The sequence below is a fragment of the Hyla sarda genome, chromosome 5 (assembly GCF_029499605.1).
Source record: "Hyla sarda isolate aHylSar1 chromosome 5, aHylSar1.hap1, whole genome shotgun sequence".
Lineage (NCBI taxonomy): Eukaryota > Metazoa > Chordata > Amphibia > Anura > Hylidae > Hyla > Hyla sarda.
In genome coordinates, this window is record NC_079193.1 from 271,053,338 (window position 1) to 271,071,323 (window position 17,986).

The 17,986-nt window shown below is 43.5% G+C and overlaps 1 protein-coding gene across 5 annotated transcripts in view; it reads right to left on the reverse strand.

Annotated features, from left to right (window-relative positions):
- The window catches only part of TTC39C (tetratricopeptide repeat domain 39C), a 97,798-nt gene that overhangs the window by 78,775 nt on the left and 1,037 nt on the right, over positions 1-17,986 (reverse strand). The window contains exons 1-2 of one of the 5 annotated variants that reach the window (XM_056521743.1): positions 6,839-6,899; positions 5,071-5,219 (exon numbers count right to left, since the gene is read on the reverse strand). The exons of 3 other annotated variants lie outside the window; for them this stretch is intronic. In XM_056521743.1, coding sequence (XP_056377718.1) covers positions 5,071-5,093 — 23 coding nt within the window. In that variant the 5' untranslated portion in view covers positions 5,094-5,219; positions 6,839-6,899. Of the gene's footprint in view, positions 1-5,070; positions 5,220-6,160; positions 6,259-6,838; positions 6,900-17,986 lie in introns of those variants that run through there. One more of the 5 variants, XM_056521742.1, reaches the window with a different exon arrangement.

The window sequence follows — 17,986 nt, forward strand, 5'->3', positions numbered from 1 at the left end:
ATCCCCTATTCAAAGGATAGGGGATAAGATGTCAGATTGCCGGGGTCCTGCTGCTGGGGACCCCCGTGATCGCCACTGCGGCACCGCGCTTTCATTACTACACAGAGAGAGTTCGCTCTGTGCGTAATGATGGGCTATACAGGGGACGGAGCAGCGTGACGTCATGGCTCCGCACCCTCGTGACATCATGGCCCGCCCCCTTAATGTAAGTCTATGGCATTGTATTGAGGGGGCTGGCCGTGACATCACAAGGGACGGAGCCGTGACGTAACGCTGCTCCGGCCCCTGTATCGCCCGTCATTACGCACAGAGCGAACTCGCTCTGTGCAGTAATGATAGCGCGGTGTCGCAGCGGCAATCCCGGGGGGGCCCCAGCAGCGGGACCCAGGCGATCTGACATCCTTTCCCCTATCCTTTGGATAGGGGGATAAGATGTCTAGGGTCAGAGTACCCCTTGAAGCAAAGTTGCCCAGTTGCCCATAGCAACCAATCAGATCGCTTCTTTCATTTTTAACAAGGCCTCTGCAAAATGAAAGAAGCAATCTGATTGGTTACTATGGACAACTGGACAAGTTTTGATAAATCTCCCCCTATAGTGAGAGCTGTCAAACAGGTCCTAGTCAGGGACTGACCACTTTCTATATACCCACTTATGCATAGATAATGGTCAGTCTCTGAGAAGAACGACCCAAAAGACTACTTAGCCCAGAATGATTGGCCTGTTGCTTCGTCAGGGGGCGCACCCCCTGACGAAGCAACAGGACGAAAACGTGCCAAACGCTGAGCAATGTGCCAAATGCTGAGCAGCGGAGTACCCCTTTAAGGTGGACAGCAGAAACAGAATTTCCGCACCAGTAACATTTAGCACGGAAATTCCGACGTTTGCCCAGCGCAGCAGAATCCCATTGAACATGGCCTCAAACGGAATCTGACATGTTTAGCACCCAATCTGTGTTATTTTGCATAGTGAAGGTTTTTCTAAATTAATAAGAATTTAAAGGCATACCCCATATCTTCTATCCATCACACTTCTCTATCTCTCTATTTATCCACACACACACACACATATATATATATATATATATATATATATATATACAGTCCATATAAAGCAGCACATCCAGTTTTGGGTGAGGTGGGTGCAGGCACAGTTGAACCTCGGTGCTCTGGTTCCTCTTGATAGTTAAAGTATGACGGCAGCACACCAAAGTAGTGAATCAATAAAGTGTTATTTTATTCCAGGGATATAGAGACAACGTTTCAGCGGTCTCTCACCGCCATTTTCAACACTTGAAAATGGCGGTGAGAGACCGCTGAAACGTTGTCTCTATATCCCTGGAATAAAATAACACTTTATTGATTCACTACTTTGGTGTGCTGCCGTCATACTTTAACTATATATATATATATATATATATATATGATGTTTTAGGAGTCATCTAGCCTTCCAGCCTTAGGAACAGTCAGTCAAGTACTGGGAAACATAGGGGGTATTTCAGCCCTAGAAAATGATTTTTAATTTTTTGGAAGGAGTCCAGAGTATTTATGAGACTGGGAACTAAAAATGTAGTTTAACCCTAAAGATAAAAAAGAAACAATACTCACCTGCTCCGATCTCCCACAGCTGCTATTTCGCTGTCTACAAGTCCCTGCTGTTTCCTGGTTCTTGTGCTGAGACAACCCAACAGGAACTGCCTCTGCGGCATCACAGGAGTGAGCAAAGACCGGGAACAGCAGCTGCAGGGGATCGGGACAGGTGAGTATTGTTTCTTTATTATCTTTATATTACCCAGAGTCGATTTCCATTTTTTGGAATTAAACCTCTATTGCTTAATCCTAAAAATACAGTGGACTCATCTTGAGACACCTAAAAAGTAATTATTTTACGTGGGAATCCCTCCTAACTGTACTTGACCGACACTGTCCCTCCCTAGGATGCCCTCAGGTACCATGCTAACATGAACACCAGCCTGGCTTCTAGTATCTACTGCACATGATCCTGCCAACCATGCTTTAGGGTATGCGGACAGTAAAACATCCTTTTTATCTCCTCTCCCTGTCCTATTTATAGTGTTTTCAGCAGTTATTAAGGCTCAAAACCGCAAATCATTTCCCTTTCAGCATTTAGCTCCATTCTGATTGTGTCCTGTGCTGTAACATACCAGTCTACATCCATTACATACAAGCATTGACCTTAGCCCTACTATTTACACTGAGCAAAGGTTAAAAGACATCATGTAGAATTACAGTAGGACAATTCACAGAGCCGGCGGCGGGGCTGTTTCATAGGCAGAATTATAGCAGGATTTATTACTTTAGTGACCTGCCTTCTAGGACAGCTTAAAGGGGTACTCCGGTGAAAAACTTTTTTTTTTTTTTTTTTAAATCAACTGGTGCCAGAAAGTTAAACAGATTTGTAAATTACTTCTATTAAAAAATCTTAATCCTTCCTGTACTTATTAGCTGCTGAATACTACAGTGGAAATTATTTTTCGTTTGTCTGCTGACATCACGAGCACAGTGCTCTCTGCTGACATCTCTGTCCATTTTAGGAACTGTCCAGAGTAAAAGGAAATCCCCATAGCAAACATATGCTGCTCTGGACAGTTCCTAAAATGGACAGAGATGTCAGCAGAGAGCACTGTGCTCATGATGTCAGCAGACAGCTCTGTGTTTCAAAAAGAAAGAATTTCCGCTGTGGTATTCAGAAGCTAATAAGTACGGGAAGGATTAAGATTTTTTAATAGAAGTAATTTACAAATCTGTTTAACTTTCTGGCACCAGTTGATTAAAAAAAAAAAAAAAGTTTTTCACCGGAGTACCCCTTTAACAGTGCATGACCAAAAATGCCTACATTGACCTGGAAATTCAGTAGCCTGTAGCACATCCACAACCTAGACAAGAGATTAAAAAAAAGGGAGGGCAGAAAACAGCGAACAGTTCCATATGGTAGACGGGTAACACATATCAAACGAATACCGGCTGTCTGGCAAAAAAAAGTCTTGTAGTGTCCCAGGTACTGCTAGTGCCCAGAAGGCGGAGCATTCATGCTAAGTGTCCAGAGCTCTGGTGGGGATCTGATTATATATATATATATATATATATATATATATATATACTATACAATCGAAAGCTCTGTATCAGAAATCTATGAGCCACAATACAGGTCACTAACATTATACATTATGTCAACACCAGGGAGGAGTTAGAATATGAGGAACCAGTTATTCAGCATTGAAGTTCTGTACACGGAACAACCACACTGCTCTCTGAGAACGTTCAAACACATTGGGGGAGATAAAGAAAAGGGTGTAAGCCAAAATTTGAGCACAGCTATCAGCAAAAAAAAAAAAAAAAAAAAGTAAAAAAAATCTGGTGCCCAGGATTAGAGACATTTCTAAGACAAATTAGGCAAGTTGTGTACTATGCTTGACAATGGGGTGTGGTATAGCAGGAAGTGGGTGTGGCTTAAGAAAAGGAGGAGTGGCTTGTGTTGGCTTAAAAGAAAGCAAATTTAAAAATGATCTAACCATAGCCTAGACCAGTGGTCTTTAAACTGTGGCCCTCCAGATGTTGCAAAACTACAATTCCCAGCATGCCCGGACAGCCGTTGGCTGTCCGGGCATGCTGGGAGTTGTAGTTTTGCAACATCTGGAGGGCCACAGACCGCTGGCCTAGACAGTCTGAAGATGCGACAGATTTTCACAGCCTGAGCCCAATCTGGCACATTCTTAGCCTGTCTAGTCTACATTTACACTGCCTGAGAACTAGACAGGTTTTATTCGTCTCCCCCGATGTTGTACTCGTCCACAGATATAACAGAATGGAGCCTGGCATTTTATGGCCAGAGCAAGGCAGGGCACAAAGCGGGCAGTGGATGTACATAGTGCCCGCTGGTGTATATTACTATGGAGGATTCAGCTCCAATTCCTTTACAAAGATTGGAAAAATATGACAGAATCTATCGGATGCCACAGACTATAATGTGCTGACCGTGCAGTCTTCAGGGAAAGTAGCACACACACTATGACATCAATGGCATTCTAGCGCCATCGATCCCGTAGTGGGCACTACTAAGAACAGAAATATGCTAATTATCAAATGTCCAGCAAAAAAACAAGTTATTCCCTCTCCACAGGATAGAGGATAAGTGTCTGATTGCAGGGGATCTAAACAATGGGACCCCCCAAGATCTCCTGAACAGGACCCCAGCGTTCAGCGGAGAGCACAGATGCAGATGGCACACGCTCCATTCATTTTTATTGGAGCGCTGAAAAGACCCAATTACAGCACTCGGGTCTCTTCGGCACCTGTTCCCTTTTTTTTAACCCCCTTAATCACCCCCACCCCGCGCCATTTCATACCCCCTTCATCATCCCCTGTTCCATTTCATTAACCTTCTTCATCATCCCCCTGTGCAATTGCATTAACACATTTCATCCCCCCCCCTGTGCCATTTAATTAACCCCCTCATCACTTCCTGTGCCAATTAATTAACCCCTTCATCACTTCCTGTGCCAATTAATTAACCCCTTCATCACTTCCTGTGCCAATTAATTAACCCCTTCATCACTTCCTGTGCCATTTCATTAACCCCTTTCATCAACTCCACCCCCCCCGTGCCATTTGATTTACCTCATTCATGACCCCCTGTGATATTTCATGAACCCCCTTCATCGCCCCCCTGTGCCATTTCATTAACCCTCTTCATCACCGCCCTGTGCCACTTCATTAACCTCCTTCATCACCCTCCTGTGCCATTTTGTTAACCCCCTTCATCACCCCCTTGTGCCATTTCATTAACCCTCTTTATCCCCCTCCTGTGACATTTCAATTCCCCCTTTCATCACACCTGGCCTATGTCTCTCCATCTGGTCCGCTTTTGGGGTGCAAGCCACCATCACAGTCCCAGCTGCCATCACAGCTCACTGATTTAAAATGACCGTGGTAATGGCTTTCAGTTCAAGCAGCACAGGCCATGGCCACTTAAAGGGGCACTCCAGGGAAGTACATACATATACACAGATAGATAGATTAAAAAAAAAACAACTCAAAAGCCACCACACTTACTGGATATGTTCTCTGTAAACCATCCTGCCTGATATGCATGGCTCCTGTGGCCTCTGTTGTGTTCTCTGGCTGCTTGATATTCTTTGCCATGCTTTTCTTCCCTTGCCTACATCTCCCAGCAATCATTGCAGCTCTGCTCTGCCAGCCTCCTGCTCAAAATAGCAGAGGGAGATTCAGTGTTTGATTGGCTGAGGCTGCACACACCTCAGAGTTCTCAGCACAAAAGAGAGCATGACTCTTCAGTGCAGGGTAGAAACCACATGGTCTATGTCTCTCGTGAGAGTGGGTGCTGCTTTCAGAGAGGGATTTCGACAGAGACAAAGTAGATGGATGGATGATGTCATTCCCTCACTTCATGCATGTGAGTGATAACCAAAGAGGGGAAACTGCTCTATATCGCTAATGAATGATATTTAGATGATTAAATAGGTTGATGAGAGGGAAAGGATGGGCTATGGGGTTAGTTCCCCGCAGTACCCCTTTAAGAGCAGAGACCAGCAGAGGATGCTGCTGCTGGATGAGGCAGTCCTGGGACACTCCTGGAGACTGCTGCCGACACACAGTGTCACCGCACACAGTCTGGAAAAAACTGCTGTAAGACTCCGTACACCATCTGAATCTCCATAAGGAGAAAAGCCACTGGCCTTACCCAGAATCAAAGGAACTTTCTAAGATTCCCCATAGAATGGGTGAGGAGGCTATGAGCAGGGAGAGATATCTGTAATACACTGCTTGACTGGCACTTTGGTAGGCCTTAAAGGGGTACTCCACTGGAAAACATTTCTTTTTTAATCAACTGGTGCCAGAAGGTTAAACAGATTGGTAAATTACTTCTATTAAAAATTTTTAATTCTTCCAGTACTTATCAGTAGTGATGAGCGGCATAGGCCATATTCAAATTTGCGATATTTTGCGAATATATGGACGAATATTCGTCATATATTTGCGAAATTCTTTTTTTTGCGCATATGCGAAAATATATGCGCATATTCGCGAATATTGAGCCCTCCCTTCTTTAATGGTATAGGGAACTGTGACTACTGCATTAACTCTGTGCTTTTTTGCCCATTGTGGTCTATGGGGATCTTACACCATATAAAACAGTAAGCTAAGCAGGACCATCTTGGCAGCACAGTGGATGGGAGACCACCACAGGTTCGAGTCCCGGAGTGACAGAGTTTTACAGTGCTCTGGCTTAACTTTACTTTCCTGGAAACGCTGCTGAGTTGCCCATAGCAACCAATCAGATTGCTTCTTTCATTTTTCACAAGGCCTCTGCAAAATGAAAGAAGCGATCTGATTGGTTGCTATGGGCAACTCAGAAACTTTTCCTGGAAAAGTTTCTGAGTTGCCCATAGCAACCAGATTGCTTCCTTCATTTATCAGAGGCCTTTTCAAAAATGAAGGAAGCAATCTGATTGGTTGCTATGGGCAACTGCACAACTCTTCCTTTACACTGGTTTTGATGAATCTCCCCCATAGAGGGAGATTAATCAAAACCTGTCCAGAGGAAAAGTTTCTGAGTTGCCCATAGCAACCAATCAGATCGCTTCTTTCATTTTGCAGAGGCCTTTTAAAAAAATGAAGGAAGCGATCTGATTGGTTGCTATGGGCAACTGCACAACTCTTCCTCTACACTGGTTTTCCGCATATGCGCATATTCACGAATATTGAGTCCTCCCTTCTTTAATGGTATAGGGAACTGTGACTGGCGCATTAACACTGTGATTTTTTTTTTTTTGCCGATTGTGGTCTATGGGGATCTTACACCATGTAAAACAGTATGCTAAGCAGGACCGTCTCAGCAGCACAGTGGAATGGGAGACCACCAAGGGTTTGAGTCCCGGGGTGGGACAGAGTGTTACAGTGCTGTGGTTTAACTTTACTTTCCTGGAAAAGCAGCTGAGTTGCCCATAGCAACCAATCAGATCGCTTCTTTCATTTTGCAGAGGCCTTTTAAAAAAATGAAGGAAGCGATCTGATTGGTTGCTATGGGCAACTGCACAACTCTTCCTCTACACTGGTTTTCCGCATATGCGCATATTCACGAATATTGAGTCCTCCCTTCTTTAATGGTATAGGGAACTGTGACTGGCGCATTAACACTGTGATTTTTTTTTTGCCGATTGTGGTCTATGGGGATCTTTCACCGTGTAAAACAGTATGCTAAGCAGGACCGTCTCAGCAGCACAGTGGAATGGGAGACCACCAAGGGTTTGAGTCCCGGGGTGGGACAGAGTGTTACAGTGCTGTGGTTTAACTTTACTTTCCTGGAAAAGCAGCTGAGTTGCCCATAGCAACCAATCAGATCGCTTCTTTCATTTTTCACAAGGCCTCTGCAAAATAAAAGAAGCGATCTGATTGGTTGCTATGGGCAACTCAGAAACTTTTCCTCTGGACAGGGTTTGATTAATCTCCCTCTATGGGGGAGATTCACCAAAACTAGTGTAGAGGAAGAGTTGTGCAGTTGCCCATAGCAACCAATCAGATTGCTTCTTTCATTTTTGAAAAGGCCTCTGAAAAATGAAGGAAGCAATCTGGTTGCTATGGGCAACTCAGAAACTTTTCCAGGAACGTTTCTGAGTTGCCCATAGCAACCAATCAGATCACGTCTTTCATTTTGCAGAGGCCTTGTGAAAAATGAAAGCAGGGATCTGATTGGTTGCTATGGGCAACTCAGCAGCCTTTCCAGGAAAGGAAAGTTAAACCACAGCACTGTAAAACTCTGTCCACCCCGGGACTTGAACCCGTGGTGGTCTCCCATCCACTGTGCTGCCGAGACGGGAGATCCCCATAGACCACAATGGGCCTATTGGTTTCAATGGGCAAAAAATCACAGATTTAATGCAGTAGTCACAGTTTCCTATACCATTAAATAAGGGAGGACTCAATATTCGCGAATATGCACATATGTGCACAAAATTTCGCATATGCGAAAAAAAAGAATATTCGTAATTACGAATATATAGTGCTATATTCGTCATATTCGCGAATGTGCGATATTCGTGATTAAAATTCGAATTGCGAATATTCGCGAGCAACACTACTTATCAGCTGCTGTATGCTCCACAGGAAGTTCTTTTCTTTTTGAATCTCCTATCTGTTTGACCACAGTGCTCTCTGCTGACACCTCTGTCCATTTTAGGAACTGTCCAGAGTAGCATATGTTTGCTATGGGGATTTTCTCCTGCTGTGGACAGTTCCTTACATGGACAGAGGTGTCAGCAGAGAGCACCGCAATCATTCAGAAAGGAAATTCAAAAAGAAAAGAACTTTCTGTGGAGCATACAGCAGTTGATAAGTACTGGAAGGATTAAGATTTTTTAATAGATGTAATTTATAAATCTTTTTAACTTTCTGGCACCAGTTGGTTTAAAAAAAAAAAAAAATGTTTTCCAGTAGAGTACCTCTTTAAACTGGAAATTCCTTGTTTAGCAAATTCTCTATAAAAAGCACTGTATTTGTCATAGCAACGTTTTATGCTCAGTTATGGTAGTGTAATCTGACTCTGACCAGGCGTGACCGATGACAGCTAGCATGAGATTAATCCAGGCTGGGCAGATATGTGAACATGACAAGTGACACTGCAGCCCATGTCATATAGTGACAACAATCCTGAGACAAACCTGGCAGTCAGCGCGATACTACAATCAGGAAGTAACCCGACCTGACCAGCAGCGCGCAGCCACGTGCACCACAACAATGACGCCTAAAACCTGTCATGGAATGCATTTCCCTCCTGGACCCACACAACACCCATGGAGACTACAGTAGATTTATGCCTTCATATTCCTCATTCAAGCAAATCGTAAGGCTGGGTTCACATAATGTTTTTGCCATACTGTTTTCAATCCGTTTTTCTAAAGAAAACCGTATGGCAAAAAAACGGATGGAACAGTATGGGAAAAAGTAAACCGTATGCATTTTTAAACCGTATACTGTTTTTAAAAGTGCATACTGTTCCGTCCATTTAAAAAAAAAAAAAAACATACGTTTTTGAAAATGTTGCCCATTTTTAATGTGAGGGGTCTCTGGTGGGGACTTTAGAATGCAAATGCGCATGTGCAAAGTAAAAACCGTCTACGGTTTCCCATATGGAACTGTATACATGTGCGTTTCCCATAGACGTCCATGTTAAAAAAAACGTATGCGGTTGCAGTACGGTTTTTAAACCGGAGACAAAACTGTGGTCAACCATGGTTTTGAGTACGGGAGAAAACCGTATTGCAAGCAAACCGTACGCAACCGTATGCATCCGGGTGCATACGATTTTCAATTATTTGTCTATGTATACGGTTTTCAATACGGTTCCATATGTTTTCAATAATGAAAACGTCTACGGGAAACGTACTTGAAAAACGTGGTGTGAACCCACCCTAAACCGTATACTGTTTTTAAAAGTACATACAGTTCCGTCCGTTTTTATAAAAAAAAAAAAAAAAAAATGTTTTGATAATTTTGTCCATTTTTAATGGGAGGGGTCTTGAGTGGGGACTTTAGGATGCAAATGCGCATGTGCACAGTAAAAACCGAATACATGTGTTTTCCCATTGACGTCCATGCTAAAAAAAAAAAACATATGCAGTTGCAGTACGGTTTTTTAAGCCGGAGTCAAAACCATGGTTGACCACATTAACATGGACGTCATGTATACAGTTCCATACGGGAAACCATATACGGTTTTTACTTTGCACATGCGCATTTGCATCCTAACGTCCCCTCCCATTAAAAATGGACAAAATTATCAAAAACGTATGTTTTTTTTTTTTTTTTTTTTTTATAAAAACGGACGGAACTGTATGCACTTTTAAAAAAAACAGTATACAGTCTAAAAACGCAGACGGTTTACTTTTTCCCATACTGTTCCATCAGTTTTTTTGCAATTTACGGTTTTCAACCTGATTGAAAACAGTATGGCAAAAACGTGATGTGAACCCAGCCTAAGACTGAGAGTGCTGTAAAGTGATACTATACAGCAATGTTTCCCAACCAGGGTGCCTCCAGCTGCTGCAAAACTACAACTCCCAGCATGCCCGGACAGCCGTTGGCTGTCCGGGCATGCTGGGAGTTGTAGTTTTGCAGTGCTTTGGAGACCACGGCTATAGATTATTACAAGAAATCATGTCATCTCACCATTTACTGTAAAGCGGTTTCTCCCTACATAATAATAATGTTATTGATTCTGTTATGCTCCACGACAGGACAATATCTAGATGTAGCGCTAGTAATAAACGTTATCGCAGAAATCAATAGCAATAAGCTTAATAAGTATCCTTGTTATATATTACACCAGGTGCTAGTTCTTCACTGTATAAAACAGGACAGCAGTGTCGGATCCCTATGTTGCTTAAAGGGGTACTCCGGTGGAAAACATTTATTTTTAATCAACTGGTGCTAAAAAGTTAAACAGATTTGTAAATTACTTCTATTAAAAAATCTTAATCCTTCCAGTACTTATAAGCTGCTGTATGATCCACAGGAAGTTCATTTCTTTTTGAATTTCCTTTCTGTCTGACCACAGTGCTCTCTGCTGACACCTCTGTCGATATCAGGAACTGTTTGCTATGGGGATTTTCTTCTACTCTGGACAGTTCCTAAAATGGACAGAGGTGTCAGCAGAGAGCACTGTGGTCAGACAGAAAAGAAATCCAAAAAGAAAATAATTTCTTCTATAGTATTCAGCAGCTAATAAGTACTGGAAGGATTAAGATTTTTTTCAATAGAAGTCAATTACAAATCTGTTTAAAGGAGTAGTCCAGTGGTGATTCAGTGGTGAGCAACTTATCCCCTATCCTAAGGATAGGGGATAAGTTGCAGATCGCGGGGGGTCCGACCCCTGGGGCCCCCCGCGATCTCCTGTACGGAGCCCCGACAGCCCGCTGGAAGGGGGCGTGTTGACCTCCGCACGAGGCGGCGGCCGACACGCCCCCTCAATACAACTCTATGGCAGAGCCGAAGCGCTGCCTTCGGCAATCTCCGGCTCTGCCATAGAGATGTATTGAGGGGGCGTGTCGGCCGCCGCCTCGTGCGGGGGTCGACACCCGCTATCTCGGCGGAGAGCCGGGGCCCCGTACAGAGAGATCGCAGGGGGCCCCAGCGGTCGGACCCCCCGCGATCTCAAACTTATCCCCTATCCTTAGGATAGGGGATAAGTTTTTCACCACTGGACTACCCCTTTAACGTTTTGGCACCAGTTGATTTAAAAAGTACGTTTTCCACAGGAGTACAGTGTCCTGCGCATATTTTGATGCTGCAGATTTCAATATAAACCAAATAACTGAACACAGTTTTAAATTCTGCACATCAAGTTTGCGCAGGATACTGTACGTGCGAATAGAGCATTGTTATCACTTTAAAAAAAAAATTTGACATGTCACAGAGACATCGGTGAGGGTCTGGGTGCTAAGACCCCCACGGATCACTGGAATGAGCTAGGAGAGGTGCGTGGCCGAGTGCCGCTCTCCAGGTCTATTGGCAGGAGATGGATTCTATATAATGTCTATGGAGCCCTCCTGCAGCAAGCCGGGGAGAGAAGTGCTCAGCCACCCTCTTCTCCCAGTTTGTTCTGGCTCCAGAAAGTGGCTTCAGAAAGTTAAACAGATTTGTAAATTACTTCTATTAAAAAATCTTAATCCTTTCAGTACTTATGAGCTGCTGAAGTTGAGTTGTTCTTTTCTGTCTAAGTGCTCTCTGATGACACCTGTCTGGGGAGCTATTCAGAGTAAAAGCAAATCCCCATAGCAAACCTCTTCTATTCTGTGCAGTTTTAAGACAAGTCTTGAGGAAAGTGCCCTTCTATATTCAAGAGTTTTTGTGGTATATGAAAAAAATTATCAGTATACCTTGTCAGTTATACATTTGCAATGCTTAGGAGTCCAGTGGGTGGTCCTAAGAGTTATTGACAGGTATCTGTGTATGTACACTGAGGCCATGTTCACACGGCAGAATATTTGGGAAGTGTCCGCCCAGGAAACACAGTACAGTATATGCAAGGCATAATCCACTCGGAAATGCTCCGTCGCAATATATGGCGATGCATTTCTGAGTGGATTATGCCAACAGAATTGACATGTTAATTCTTTTAACAGGGGCCAGAATTGGAATGAACCCAGCAGATCTTTCCACTGCGGAAATCACGCTGTGTGCATGGTACAGGAAAATACCATGAAAAACAATGGGACTCTGCTGCAATGGAATTTCTTAGCAGAATTTTTCTGTTTGAACATGGCCTTACAGACAGATGATCAATGGCTGATAGGCCCACTCGCTTGTCTCCTAAGCACAGGAATTTAAAAGGGTAATGCCAAGAGTCAAAGAGTTGTCCCCCATACAAAGCATAGGTAGGTAGATGATCGGTGGGGATCGGAATGCTGGGATCCCCAATAATCATATGAATAGCAGTCATTGGCCATGGATTACATGTAGCAGCAGCGCACTTGCTCCACTCCATTCCTACAGGACAGAATGTAAATCACGACAAAGAATGTCATCTATAAAACCTTATTATACGGATAATATTATCATACGCTCAGACTGACAAGTTTCAAGAACTGACAAGAACTTTTCCCACTGATGCTAAGTTTCTACTTGGTTTTTTTGTCCTGCGTTTTTTTGTTTGAAAAAAAACGCAAGAAAAAACGCCAGTGCAATTTCCTTCGTCTACCGTTTTTTCTGTCATTTTTTAAAATTTTTAAATTGCATTTTTTGGCCCCTTTGGCGGGTTTTTTTGGTACCCAAAATTTGTTGGGTACCAAAAAAAAAAAAAGGATGCAGTAGTGATATAAATAATATAAATTTCCTTAAATATTTTTTTTTCCAACGAAATTTAAATACATTTTTAATAAATTGTGTGTGTTTTTCTCTCTTTTTTGATTTTTTTTTAGGTAGTACTACTACTCCCTGCATGGGACACACTGTTCCATGATGGGAGTAGTAGTACCTGTACTAATAAACATATCACCCTGGGTGTCAGTCCTGACACCCGATGCGACCGTCCATAATATTGCAGAGATGTGAGCGCTTTATAGAGCCGCTCCGTATCTCTGCAATAGAAAGGACGATCGCAGCGGATGTCAAGAGTGACACCCGCTGTGATCTTTCCTTAACTGCAGGTAATACTACTCCAATCATGGAGCATGCTCTGTTCTATGTTGGGAGTAGTAGTACCTGCAGTTAAGGAAAGATCAGTGGATGTCACTCCTGACATCCGCTGTGATCCTCCTGTATAATGTATAGATGCGGCCGGCCGCTCTCCTATGGTCCCCTGCACTGACGTATATATACACATTTTCATATATCCCACAGAGAGTTGTGATTGGCTGGCACCATCTGGCCAATCACAGCTCTCTGCAGGAAATATGAATAGGTGTATATATATACGGCAGTGCAGGGGACCATAGAAAAGCAGCCATCTATACATTATACAGGAGGATCGCAATGGGCCCAGGGCGATCTGTCAATTAGTAAAGGTACTACTACTTCCATCATGGAACAGTGTGTGTTCCATGCTGGGAGTAGTAGTACCACCTAAAAAATAAAGAATAAAAAGTGAAAAACACACACACACTATATTTTTGTCGGCTACATTTTTAGTGCCCTGCCCGCCCACATAAATTGATCCCTGTTTAAAAATGAATAAAAAATTTGTTATAAAAAAAGATAAATTTCGTTAAATACAATTTATTATTTTTTTTTAATGGTACCCTACGAAATTTTATTAAAAAAGGTATCTCCATCACTTTTTTGGATCGCTAAAGTCCAAAAGAGAATAAAAACCACCTGAAAAAACGCCAAAGTTAAAACCCACATGCCGTTTTTCTTGCCATTTTTTTACTCCCATAGAATTCTATGGGAGAAAAACACCATGATTTCAGGGGAAAAAAACGCCATAGGCTCAACATGCTGCAATTTTGCAAAACCGCCAAGGAGCTGAAAAACGCCAAAAAGAGTGAAAAAACGCCAAAAGGATTCAAAAAACGCCAAATTGAAAAGAAAAAGAATTTTGCGATTTCTCATTGATTTACAGCTAACATATGGCCGCAGCGGTTTTTGGCCGAAAAAACGCAATGCGGCAGAATTGGCGTTTTTCTTGGCGTTTAAAAATAAAAAACAAGTAGAAACTTAGCCTGACAGTAGATCAGTCCCCTCTGCATGTCCCTCCATTACTGAATTAACCACTAGAGATCATGGCAGATTTCAGGAAATGCATCAAAAGCCAACCAGTAGGTTAATATATTCCATATTCCTTCCAACGTGTGTGTGCCGGCCCTTTAATTTCATCTTTGCTCAGTCATTCTTATTTCTCAATCCATTCATTTACACATCTGAATGACTGTATACACTTCCCTCCTCGCCCTCTAATTCATCAGTGTTGAGCAAGGCCTGGGCTATCCCAGGGGGGGACGTACAGTACTCACATGTCTGCACCCAAACCCAGTTGGAAAATGTGCCGAAATTTTGTGCGTTCCTTCTTTGTGCAGGGGAATGGCTTCATCCATTCCCCAAGCTTTTAAAAGTGAAAGCTGAAATCTGATTAGTTGCTATTGGCAACTGCTCCATCGTTCCTCTGCACAATGTTTTGAAAATATCTCCCCCAAAATGTTGCATCGCCTTAGACCAATGTATTCCAAACTGTGTGTGTCTTCAGCTGTCAATCAATCAAGCAGGGGGGCGTCGCTGCCAGCCGAAGAACGGGACTAGGTGAGAAGAGCTCACGGCCCAGGGGACTACTTACGGCCGCGGCGGTGACTAGTTTATAAGTTCATATCCTCACCATCCCTGGGGGCAGGAGCGTCCACCGGGGATGGGGAGGATAAAGATTTTACCCTATACAGTGATCCCTCAACTTACAATGGCCTCAACATACAATAGTTTCAACATACAATGGTCTTTTCTGGACCATTGTAACTTGAAACCAGACTCAACATACAATGCTACAGACAGTCCAGATCTGTGAAACGTGTCAATGGCCGGAAGAACTGACCAATCAGAATGGGCATTCACTGGTAAAACCCCTGTATTACTGAAGTGCATGCACTGACTGGTGTCTGGTAGCGCCCCCCTACAGTACAGGGAGGTATTACATGTTCTGTACTCTTTACCTGTGCCCCAGTTAGCTGCTCCTTTGGACACCAAGTAAGGGCAACTCCGTTTTGCTTTTTTAGGACATTGCGTGTACTGTACAGGACCCTGATGAAGCTCCTGTCCTCTACATAGACAGTGATTACAGCTCCCAGCAGATCTTTCTTACTTTTATATGGAAGGATTTGCTTTATCTATATTAATTATCTACTTATTTTTCTTTAATCCTCACTTTTTCATATTTTTGTATAACATTCTGCTGGCTTCAGAACCATTTACCAGGTTTCCATAGAGTTCTGGTCTCAACATACGATGGTTTCAACATACAATGGCCGTCCTGGAACCAATTAATATTGTAACTTGAGGGACCACTGTATAACGCTTTGCCAAGTAAAATCTGATGATTTTTTCCTTTTAAAAAGGGTTATCAGGATTAAAATGGTGATAACCTATCAGATCGCTTCTTTCATTTTTTACAGGTCTCATTAAAAATGAAAGAAGCAATCTGATTGGTTGCTATGGGCAACTGCACCACTCTTCCTCTACACAGGTTTAGATAATCTCCCCCAATAGGTGCTGAAACATGTGACAATAACGGAGAATCATGGACGACTGAATGTCCAGAACTCCTATAACTACTCCTGACCCTTTCTTCTCCCCATTGAAATAGACAACGACTTCATGATCAGGGTAACCAGATCCAAGCGTTCCCTCGATCACACACAATAGAATCCATAAGATCACTAAGGCTATAAAGTGGACGAGGACCAAGGGGGAGATTTATCAAAACCTGTGTAGAGGAAGAGTGGTGCAGTTGCCCGTAGCAACCAATCAAATCGCTTCTTTCATTTTTCACAGGCCTTTTAAAAAATGAAAGAAGCGATCTGATTGGTTGCTATGGACAACTCAGCAACTTTTCCTCTGGACGTGTTTCGATAAATCTCCCTTTAAGTCCCCAAAGTCTTCACCCCATGGACAGAAGACCAACCATACTTTCCTCTTTGAATTGTACTTCTGAATTTCCACTTGCGGAATTCTGCCTCAAATTAAAGGAGAACTCCAGAATATAAAAATTGTCCTCATACTGCCGGCAGAAAAAAAATAAAGATGTACATATCTTCCTTCGCTCCCCCGGGGTCTCCGGTAATCGTCTCCGGTCTCCGCCACGATCCTCTTCCTGTTTGCTGGTGGTCGGCAAGTTGTACTGCACTCAGCCAATCACCGGCCGCAGCGAAGTCCTGACTCGGCCGGCGATAGGCTGAGCAGCAGTGTGAGAATGCTTCAAGACACAAAATTCTTCACTACACCGGCACCTGATGCCGGAGCCGAAAACGTCACACTGCCACTCAGCCTATCGCCGGCCGAGTCGGGAATTCGCTGCGGCTGGTGATTGGCTGAATGCAGTATGACTCGCCGACCACCGACAACCAGGAAGAGGATTGCGGCGGAGACCGGAGCCGGTTACCGGAGACCCCGGGGGAGCGAAGGAAGGTATGTACATCTTTATTTTTTTACTGCCGGCAGTATGGGGGACAATTTTTATATTCTGGAGTTCTCGTTTAAAGCACATAGACTTCTATGGGATTCTGCACTCCCATTCACACTTCTGAATTTCCGCTTGCGGAATTCCGCAAGCGGAAATTCAGAAGTGCGAATGGGAGTGCGGAATCCCATAGAAGTCTATGGGCTTTAATTTGAGGCGGAATTCTGCAAGAGGAAATTGTACCATGTGAATAGCCCCTCAGTTTATCTACGCCAGAGTTCTCCAAGACTGATCTATGCTCTTCACTGGTCATTCAGCTCACCCCCCCAGTAACTAGTCTGCAATTCAGACGTATTCTATCCATTGCCCTGGTTTATTGTCATACAAGATGCGGACACATCCAGCGGCCAGAGACGGAGCCTGTTATTACAAGTATTACAGAGACCCAACCATGTATTATTCGGAGACCAAAATGACACAGGCACCCTGATTGGCACGATGATCGCCCAGGTCATAGTACATCCTGACAGATTACACTGTGTTCATCCCCGAGGGTCATCCAACCTTTTGGAGCTCATCGGAAGTGTTGTAGATGGACATTATGCACAGGAGTGCTCTGTAAGGTACCAACCCGAAATTTATGTAAATAAAAATCCATTTCATACATGTGAATGGGGTTGCTCCTGCAGCATGTGCACTGATTTCTGTAAAACCCCATAAGACGGTCACAAACACTTCTTCATAAAATCTGAACATGCTGGGACCGGTCACCAAAAGTTGTCTACTCTCCATAGTGATGGCCGGCAGTCATCATAAAGCTGCATGGCACTAATCTAAAGGCTCGTACAAGGACCATGGGTACAATGCAATCCAGAACACCAGGGATCCTTTCTAGACCGCTCTGTGCCTAAGAAGGGATCCTGACATTGTTATTACTCAGTGATCAGGATTACCGTCTCAGCGATCATTCACATGATCCCTCAGGATACTGACATAGTGAACAACCAGGATCCTGAACTATACAGTTATCTAACAATGATTATTATTACGGTATAGTATCAGATCCTAGAGAAGTGCTACAATGACTGCACAGGAATCCTGAGTGACACAGTGATCGTGCAGGGATCCTGAGTGGCACAATGATCGTGCAGGGATCCTGAGTAGTACAGTGATCGTGCAGGGATCCTGAGTGGTACAGTGATCGTGCAGGGATCCTTAGTGCCACAATGATCGTGCAGGGATCCTGAGTGGCACAATGATCGTGCAGGGATCCTGAGTGGCACAATGATCGTGCAGGGATCCTGAGTGGCACAATGATCGTGCAGGGATCCTGAGTGCCACAATGATCGTGCA